Source organism: Vanellus vanellus, assembly GCF_965231255.1.
Source record: "Vanellus vanellus genome assembly, chromosome: 1".
In the NCBI taxonomy this organism is placed as follows: Eukaryota; Metazoa; Chordata; class Aves; order Charadriiformes; family Charadriidae; genus Vanellus; species Vanellus vanellus.
This window is the reverse complement of record NC_138905.1, coordinates 204,628,648-204,638,904: the sequence shown is the minus strand read 5'-3', so window position 1 is coordinate 204,638,904 and position 10,257 is coordinate 204,628,648. Positions and strand designations below refer to the sequence as shown.

Below are 10,257 nucleotides of genomic sequence, written 5' to 3'. Positions count from 1 at the left end.
GAGTCACCCTGGACAAAAAAGTGACCTGAACAGCTTGTTCGTGTGGCTATGCATCTGTTAACCCTCTACAGCAATATTTTTTTTAAAGTACAAATAAAAGTCCAGGTGGGAGGAACAAGCAAACCACCGGCCTCGCTCAGCACTCTACACCACAGTTATTGGCAGGTCTCTCAGTGAACAGTAGTCAGACAAGGAAAGGGATAAGAAATGCTACAAAAAATGGTTTTACATGTTCTTTATTTAAGTGAAATGAGCAAGTGAAAGCAGAAGTTTCATATTCCCTTCTGCCAAGTGAGTTTGTGCCTCATACGCTGGTTAATTCATATGGTTACATTGCATAGTGGGGTTTTATACCCTCGAGGACCTAACACTGACGCCAAACAAGCCGGCATGGCGGGCAGGGGGCTACAGCATTCACAGTAACTACCGGAGGAGACAGCCACATCAAACAGTTCCTAAAGATCTCGCATTTTACATTTTACAGCTGGATCACTGCAGAACAAAATAATTACACCATCATAGACCCATCACAGACATTAGCACGGGCAACAGATATGAGAGAGTAAAAAAAAATTCACGACATCCTCAATTGACTGAAAACTAATCACAGCGGTGTGCTGGGGGTGTTACTTGTGTCTGTAGAGACACACACCTAAACCACCTCCCAGAGTTTCTGATTGTCTTTTACTCCTGGTAAGACTTCACAAGGAGCCACATGAGCAATACAGTAATCAGGACAATCATGAAGTTGAGGAAAAGTTCTTGTGTGGATCGCTCCATTTTTCGGGAGTAATCAGGGGAGAGCAGAGGTCAGCAGGCAGAGCAAGGGGAAAACTTCAGTGACTTGCTGGGACGATCCCTGAGCTCAACCTTCAGGTCACCGGCTCTTTTAAGAAAAAGAAAAATATGTGAAGAACAGATGCATGAAGGTGGCAGGTTCAGCAGAGCTATTTATATTGGTGTAAATAAATGTTGTTTCAGCGGCTAGAAGTTAGTAAGCACTGGGGATGCGAAAAAGTAAAAGCTGTCTCTGGCAGCTTATCACCTTCTTTGATTTCCAACATTTGACAAGGAGAGTTCTCAGTGTCACCCCAAAATACGCTGTGCAGGGGTGAGCAGTTCTTGGAAATTAGCACTGCTTTGTACAAGCATTTTCAAATAAATAATGTCCAAGCACATTTATCACTTTCAATGGATATACATTGTAAATATACCACTATTTAAAGTTCTTCAAATTCCTCTGTTTGCATATTTTCATTTTTTTAAAGGAACTAGGTCCAAACTATTCTTTTATAAAGAACAAATAATAAATCTGAATTATTTATCGTACCACTAAAAGTAAAAGGAAAACCTAAGGTGAGACATTTTCATTTCTGAACAACTTGATAAATTTTGTGAGTTAATCCTACGGATAAAATAGCATTTTATCAAACTCTCCTGACTTTCCTGCACTTTCAAGCTGCTATAGATCTCTTACTCCAGAAATCTCATTCAAGTTGCATTTGAAAATTTTTCTGTTGGCTATTGTTTTTATTTACTTTATCACAGTAAGTTTTGAATTTTATGTATTTTTGGAATTCATGCAAAGAAATGAGACTATTTTATCATTAATATCACGCACTACTCCATTTGTATGCCATGTCAATAGAACAAAAACCTTTAAACAAATGAGGCATAAAGTCTAGACAAAGAATTTGAGCCACACAACTAAAATCTCAGCAGAGAAGCCAGATTAGACTATAACATCTATGGTGCAAACAAGAGAAGTCGTGGGACCATACCGGCATGAAGGCAGACGGTTTAAATAGAAAGTGGTTTAGTTTGCAGATTAAATATTAAAAGCCCAGTGCATGCAGTTAACAAATTCCTACATTCCCAAGTTGTTTTGCCAGCCTCCTATGCCCTTGGACAAGAGAAAATCTGACCTAATAAGTAAGCCAAGTGTTTTACCTTGAGGAGGTAAATGGAGCCCAGTGGTTCTGCCTCTGGACTCTGGGTCACTGCAGATATTATTTCCCTCCAAGCTTCTGCCTATCCCCTACTCCGTCTGGATGCCCCGTCCCTGTGTGGGAACTAAAGTAGGCTGAGGGAGGAGAGCAACAAGTGCATTGGCAACCCAGGTGCTGACATCACCCCCAAAATATTTTAAAAGGGCTAAGCTGGGCTGCAGGATTTGGTTAAGGCTGTTTATGCAGTGGGTTCTGTGAGCTGGTTTGCCTCTTTTAGTTCTTCTGACATGGTGCTGTGCTAAGAGCAGAGCTGTCTGCAGCCCTTGGGACTCAATGGGATTTTACAGGAATTTCTTTTGGCTCCTTGGTGTCTTCATGCCCAATGTGGGGTAAAGAAAAGGAAAGAGAGAGCCATTTGCAGAAGTCTGTGTGCAGATTTCAGCATCTCTCAGGATGCTCTCCGGGATATGGAGCCCTGTCTACGCAGTTACCTTTTTAAGTACAGTACAGCTGTTGCTGTCCTATATACCTATAGTCCCCACAGCTTCTCAGGCTCATATGCATTTAAAAGAAAGTGGATAGGAACAAAATAGTCCTTGCATTTAAATACAGACTACTGAAATCCAGGATCGTTTGTTGGATAGAAAATTTTGGGACTAGGAGGTCTGAAAAGCACAATGCATTGCTTTAAAGAGTCACCGACACCTGCATGCTCTTCCCTCATCAGTTTTCAGTGCTGATGTTCATGGTCCATCTGCCTGAGCAGACACTCCTCCCCGGCTGAAGAGGGTGAACAGATCCTTGTTGTGTGAATGACTTGCTTTCCTCCGAGGTTCTCAGCATGTCAGGAATCGGTGTCTGGAGAGCAAGACAGAACCGTCATACGTGGTTTAGTGGTGGACTTGGCAGTGTTAGGTTTACAATTGCACTCAATGATCTTAAAGGTCTTTTCCAACCTAAATGGTTCTATGATACAGAGAAGTATTTCTGCCACCCTGCAGCCCTTCCCAGAAAGCACACTGCTCTGTCGCCTAGATAGCCGTAATCCCCACATCATCTTCTCTTTGCCCAAGGCACTGCTAGAACTTGCTATATACACGAACAAGAAGAAATGGCTATTTATGTCCTTTAAATCAATACAGCTGAAAGAGATCCTCGGCAGAGCGGCCCGGACTGCACCAGGAGCAGACGCTGCCAGCCTCGTGCTGCCGTGGGGTTTCCTCCCGCTCGGAGCCTTTGCTTCAGATGAATGATACGAGTATTTCCACTGAAGTCAGAGGGGTCATTTCTGCAACACGGTGCTGCCAGATGAGCATGAGGATCCTGATCAGGTTTAAGTGTGTAAGGCTATCCACGACACTGGCCCTACCCTCACTGCCAAACACCACATGATATATAGTATGCAGATTATTTACTGATTCCAATGCCTTTTGTATTCATATTCGGGCATGCTGGGAGTTAGTGTGGCCCAGAGTACCCAAGCTTGTTGTGACAGTCCCCCTCCGTCAGCTCCCAGGTTTCACCCTTTGTACCGGCGCCCGCCCTCACGTCATGGTGCGATGCCCCCAGTGAGGGAGGCCGGCTGGCTGGAAACCAACCCCAGCAAAAACACAACAAAACAAATAGCTGTGGGTAACCAGGGGGGGTTTGCTGGATGATCTCCCTAAATAGCCTCCCCATGCAATCACTGGAGGTAGGAGGAGGACCAGAACCGTAGAAATCTTCCCTTTCATTGGCCTAACCGCCTTGCAACTGCCTTCCTAGACACCCAGGCAGTGGGTTCACAAAAGCCAACATGCTGCAAGGGAGTCCTGTGCTAAAATATACAGACGAAAGAGCAAAGTCTTAAGCCGTGCCTCATTCAGGAGTTAGATGCCTAAGCAGGTTGGCAGGGGTATGATGCATGCTCTGCTGGGCTGTGCCACCAAAGCCCATCCTCTCAAGGAAAACTTGGGCAAACCTGTCCCATACTTACAGGGGATTTGGGAAATGCAGATTCAAAATGGTTCCCCTCTGCCCGAGGGAAGCCGGGTGTAAGTCTGCCATGAACCTGCCTTAGGCTATTCCCTTCCCCAGCATGTCCTGAACCAGAAATCATGGGATTTCTCATGCAATGGCTAATCTACTTCACCTCGAATCACATACATGTCCAGCAGGAAAAGGGTGAAACATTTGAGTGCCATTAATCCTAATTATGAAATGTTACACATCAGTGCCCAAATGTTCCCCTTGGGCTGTGCATCTTGGAGATCTTGGGTTTATTTTACTCTCTGCCAACAGAAAACTCAAAACATGTCTGTCTAACTGGAACCCCTCAGCCCTGGTCCTCAGGCCTGTATCTGCACTTCCACACTGACAGGGAGCCCCTTCCTGCTCTCTCCCAGCTCACCTCCTTCATCTTGGACTTCATCCATGACAGCTGGAAAACTTCCCTTCTTCAAAGGAGGGACACAGAGCTATAAATGTTATTAATCAGCACACATGATAAATGCCCTAACTCCTGCATACCCTGCCTTTCTCTTTACAGGCACAGATGTTTCCCTCATTTTTGTGCTGAGGATCTTACAGGAGATAATGGAAGAGCATGTAGGATCACACGAATTCAGTAGTGGACCAGGACAAGAGTTCACCTAACCCAACATACTGGTTGGTAGGGGAATCCAGGGAAAGGATATAGAAACAGAGCAAATGGAACATGATCTTTGCCTGGCTACCCTCAAATTTCTGGGATTCAGCCACTGGGGTTGCTAGATTGGGACTACAAACAGGGTTGGGTTTATGGCTCCCTCCTGCTCGCACTATCAGGGTGTCCCTTCAATACAAGGGTCTGTTCCTGCAGCTGTGGTAGTTCATTCTGTGAACAGTTCTAGACCAGGCAACTTGTTCACATTTCAGCTTCTTTACACAACATCCTGCATACTTTCAGCATTTCAAGAATGAAATAACAAATTCAAATATTCCATAAAACAGAGAAAGTAACTTTCCTCAACCTATCAGCTATTTGAAGGCAGCTTGTTTTCTAGACCAACTAGCCAAGAAACACTTTTTGATTGACAGAGCTAGTCCTTAGTAACTTTAGAAGAGGCAAACTATGTTACATTTACTTTTGATGTCTTCTGACAGAATATATATATATATGTAGACACACACAAAGACTTGTGAAAAAAAAAAAGGACTTAGCACTGAACAGGGGGTACCAATAAACACGCCTGAGCTGTGGAATGTGCCTGGATGTTAACTGTAAATCCAACCAGTGTCTGAACATCTGACTTCAATATGCCATAGATTAGAGCCTCCAATTGCCAGAGGCTGAAGCTTCTGACTGTCCCCAACAAACCACACTCCTGCTGTTTATGAACAAAGAGCCCAAACACCTTAAAGGCCATACCTTTAAAAGCATAGCTTATTACACCAGGTGATTGAATACTAATTAGGAAAGTAGAAAGAAGAGAAAGAGAAGAATGAACTAAAGGGTTTAACTTTAAATACTAACCCAGAGGTTTAGATACAGCACCGAGTATTTTTCTTGTTGGCACTTTTATTTCTTCTTCTTTTTTCTGACAGATCTGGATGTTCTCAGCTTTCACGTGGCCCGTGCCAAAGCTCCCTCTTCATGCCTCGCATACTCAAACTTAAGGCTCTAGTCTATATTTAAAGTTGCTGTGACTATCTCAAGTTCTTCCCAGCCTACTAATCAAGTAGCACATAATCTTTCAAAGGCATTCTTACATAATTAGAGCAGATTGTGTTCATTTTCACTCTCATCATTACCTTTCTCACTAAGTGCAGCATATATATTTTTAAATCTGCTAATAATTGGTTCGTTTTTAAATCGGCACCTACTCTCTAGTGTATTCATGAGTATCTTCTTAGAAGACCCACTTGAAGCACTGATGTCTTATCTGTATGAACCCAAGTTTGCAGCAATGTACTGTACATGTAATCACAGTATGTATTTCACACATAACTATTATATCTCACTATGGGAAATGAAGACAACCACCACTTAAAATTGCTCAGCAGGTCTTAAATCTGATGATTTACAGGATTTCTAAACAGACACCACCTCTCCATGAAAAGCTACTGGGCAGAAGACATACAAAGGAGCCTGAACATTGCCATATCTCATTTTTAGGCTCCCGGCAGAATTCACAACAGTGGCAGCAGGATCGTACCTGCCAGGTTGGTGTGAGACCCACAGCTCTCAGCGTGCGTGACTACAAGACAGAGCCAGCTGCAGAGCCAGTCAGCACAGGCTCCCTTTAAAGAGTTAGTGAAGGAAAAACAGGCACTTAATACATGCAAGTCATTGACCTATTGTAGATGTCTGCTGTAGGGTCAGCCTCCCTAAACTCTACAGATCGTACTGACTACCTCCAAAGAGAGCTTGTGGGGGCTAGGAAGGCTGGACTTGGCCAGATGGCAGAGGTCTGTATTTTTAGCAGATGAACCTACCTGAGTGTCCAAGAACAAGATCCACACCAGCCACGGGGTGAGTAGGCAGTTGCTCAAGTTAACTGATAGAGGATGCTACGGGTCAAAGCAAGTCTCAAATGCTGTCATCATTTCAGAGGCAGATACCTTTCCTAGGGCTGCAGAGACACTGCATTCTAGTTAAAAACAGGTAGTTTTAGCCTTATCCCTGAGTTAAGCCTTTTAGCCTTTTGTTTTGAAAGCTAAATGGGTTGCCACGGTTGAGTTCCTTCCTCAATGCAAGGAACAGGACTCTTCATCCTCCAAAGCCAACAGTGCATGGTGTCCCTGCCCAGAGGTGCCATGTATTATTCCTATGTAAAACTGCCTATCCAGCAGATCAGGAGAGTCTGACAGACAGTTTGTATGACAGTTACACTAGCATCAGTATGTCCTGCGAGGCTCAGTGAAGTGTAAAACAAAACTGAAGATCCCAAAATGGGCAGGACATCAGATCAGCAGAAGCAAAGGAGAAATCATTAGATATTCAGAGCAGCCAGTCAAAAAAGTAGTTACTAACTGCATTTGCATGCATCTCACCATCTACCGCAAACTAGAAGCTTTGAATAAATCCTCAGATGCCACAGGCATCGTTTCTTCAAACCACAGCAAACTATACCTTAATTTCCCCAGCAGGGCCACTGGGATAGACACACACATGGGATGTGAAGATCTGGATTCAGTTCTGTTCTCCCTCAGGGCAGACGGGAAAAGGGCTGCACAGCAACAGAAGTACAAGGCAGAGAGCTAACTGCCTGCCACTGCTGGTTCTTCAGGTCTTAGGGACCTTCAGTGATAAAAAATGTAAGCACCTGATAGTGTCTCCAGGATGAGATATCAGCACAGCAAGGTTCTTAAGGACCTATATTGTGGGAGTGGAGAGCAGAAGTAGAACCTCTTGCCCCATATTGTTGACGTTTGTTGTTCACCAATCTCATCCTTCTTGAAATCACTGAAAGTATTGGTGAATAGGACTTCCAAATTTTAATGGTCACAGCACTCTGTCTTACAATCTTTTATGCACATTTAACTTTGCTTCATGTTGACTTGTTAGCGAGGCAAATCCTCAAAAGGAACACAATAGGGAATGAGTGGCAGGCAGGGAATCATCACTATTTTTCAGTATCTGATGGGTGGGATAAATCTCTTCCTATATCAGTGTCACTCTACAGTTGGTGGGGAGGAAGAGTCCCCCAGCTGGCAATTTATTTGACATAAAATAGACATTTACAGTTCTCTGGAAGTTATTTAGCTTTTTTATCGCCACAGTTATGTAAGATGAATATGACCAGAAAAGTCCAGAATAACAAGGAAAACTGTTTCAGAGAAGTTTATAATAACCAAAGTATGGGCCACAAGTCACATGGTCGTTTGTAATTATTGCCAGGTCATAGTCCTCTGTCAGAGTTCATTTATTTTTAGACTTGTTCTTATCATATTTTTATTAGGTTTATTTTATTGTTTTCATTTTCATTTTATTAATATTAGACTTCTTTTCACAGCAAGCCTAGAGTCAGAAGATACTCCTCTTATTTCTATGCAACATTTTCAACTGAACAAACGCTGTAATACCATGAACCAAACTACAAACCTGTGTGGTAATGCAGTTAGACCAATAAAAGATCACATGCAGTCCTGAACACAATGAGCAAAGGCGACAACTTGAAATTACTTTTAAGACACAACAAATGAGAGGTAAGACAAGAAGGATAAAGAGAGGGAGACCTCAATTTTAGTCTTTTATAGCTGGCTGTCCCCAAACCACTTTAAATGCCAGGTGAAGAGTGAAGAAAACATCAATTCACCTGCAACAGCAGTGATCCAGTCAACCCATCGACAATCAAGACAATGAATAGCATTTAGGAGATTAAATATCAGAGGTGAAATAATGCAGACATGCTGTAGCAAGTTAGCCAAAATGGATGTATTTTACATCTCAGCTTGTACGTGCTCCCGCTTGTTCTGAATGGAGCTGAATTCTGGGACACAGCTTTCGTCTTTCACTGGACTTTAAGGAAAGGCATTAAAAGGCAATTTCTCCCGGTGGTGCTAAACATCAGACCTTGCAGTTAATGAGTTTCTCCCGGAAGGTAACTAAAAGCTAATCGGCGATTCACGGCTATGCACTGGGATATGCTCTCACCGCACTCCCTTCTCCAGCCAGTACTGGCGGAAGCTATGGAGAGGCTTTTGAGCTTAACTGTCTGTAAAGCTAATTTCAGCAACCAGGGTCAAGGACACAGAAATGCAGATTACTGTGGCCACACTCTTCCACGCTATTAGAGCTTAAAACGTGCTGCTGGATAGAGCTGCAGTTTGGGCAGACAGAGCAGGCAGGTGCAGGATAAATCCCTGCGACTACGGGCCCCTGCACCAGCAATATCTTCAGGAACAGAGCAGTCATGACCTTTCCACATCAGTAAAAGTTCCTTATTGCGATGGACGCCATTGCTGAGGTTTATGCGTGAACCAGCAGACTTCTGCCCACAGATACAATGTGTTAAGGGAACAGCATTTGTTCAAAGAAAAAACAGTCTGCAAACTAGTAGAGAAATACATAAGATGAATTCATGGTAGAAGCTGTAGTGGAAGAAGAACACATTCAAATCAGAAACACAATCAATCTTCTTTTTTCTAACTCATTTCTGAGCGGTGGAGGAAATTTCTGCAGGTGGTGGAGGAAAGGGTTTGGTACAGCAGGGTCGGAGCATAGGCAGAGAAGTGCAACTTTCTGTACTCAGGCCTTGATGTTCGGTGCTCCTGCACCAAGACTGATTGATGCCCTTGTAGCTATCAACGTGTCGAAAGTCTCCGGCAAAGGGTCCAACCATCCTGGTACAGGAAAGGACACAAAGTAACAAAGGCGGCAGTGAACTTACAGCTTGTTGGTCGCACCTTGGTAACTGCAAAGACAGGGTGCTTATCTCTGGGAAAAAAAAAAAAAAAAAAAAGGAGCAAGCTACTGTAAAGTTATTTCTGAGTGGGAGTTTGGCCATGAGCTGCCACTGATGTCAGGCAGGTTCTCCCCTTACCCTACCCGAGTGAGGTGCCTGTGTGCCCACAGCCTGGCTTACTTCTCCTACATGAAAAGAAATGAGTGAGTCTTTAATAAACTATGTCCTGGCACCACACAGAAATACAATTTTTATCTCTGTGAACAACCATATCAGCACTACTGCTATGTGAAAATCTTTCAGCTCCAACTCATACAGCTGTCGTGTGAGTTCTTAAATCTCGGGAGTCATTTATAAGGCAGCCTGTAAATACTCCATGCGAGGAAGGTGTGCCTTTAGTTACTAGGTAGCCATCAGCTGTTGTGCCAACACACCCCGGTACTTCCAACCTACAGTGTTTGTGTGGTTTTGCAGGGCTATGGGCCTATTAACCTATTTTCTGAAAGGTCACAGCCCAGCTCTGCCCTAATGCACAAACCACACGGCTACTCGTTTGCGTGGATGCCTTTACTCCAGGTGTGGTGTGTGGTCCCTCCTTCTCTGCGCAAGAAGATGCTTCGTATTTACTGCAGAACAACAAACACAGATGTCGCAGAGCAGGTGCTGCAGTTCAAGAAAGCAGTACTATTACATAGGATCACAGAATGGTTTAGGTTGGAAGGGACCTTGAAGAACATCGAGTTCCAACTCCCCTGACATAGGCAGGGACACCTCCCACTAGACCAGGTTGCCCAAGACCACGTCCAGCCTAGCCTTGAACACCTCCAGGAATGGGGTCTCAACAACCTCTCTGGGCGAACTCTTCCAGTGCCTTACCACCCTCAAAGTGAAAAACTTCTTCCTAATGTTCAATTTGAACCTGCCCTCTTCCAGTTTAAAGC

At 43.8% G+C, this 10,257-nt stretch overlaps 1 protein-coding gene across 1 annotated transcript; it reads right to left on the bottom strand.

Annotated features, from left to right (window-relative positions):
• Positions 1–220: 220 nt before the first annotated feature.
• Positions 221–2,072, bottom strand: SLN (sarcolipin). The gene is made up of 2 exons (XM_082498272.1): positions 1,951–2,072; positions 221–886 (listed from the first exon to the last, which is right to left on the bottom strand). The coding sequence occupies exon 2, from the start codon at positions 778–780 to the stop codon at positions 685–687; it is 96 nt and encodes a 31-aa protein (XP_082354398.1). The 5' UTR covers positions 781–886; positions 1,951–2,072; the 3' UTR covers positions 221–684.
• Positions 2,073–10,257: the final 8,185 nt, after the last annotated feature.

What these genes read in the sequence shown, in the direction of transcription:
- SLN (XM_082498272.1), bottom strand. Translation starts at nt 780, where the DNA reads ATGGAGCGATCCACACAAGAACTTTTCCTCAACTTCATGATTGTCCTG.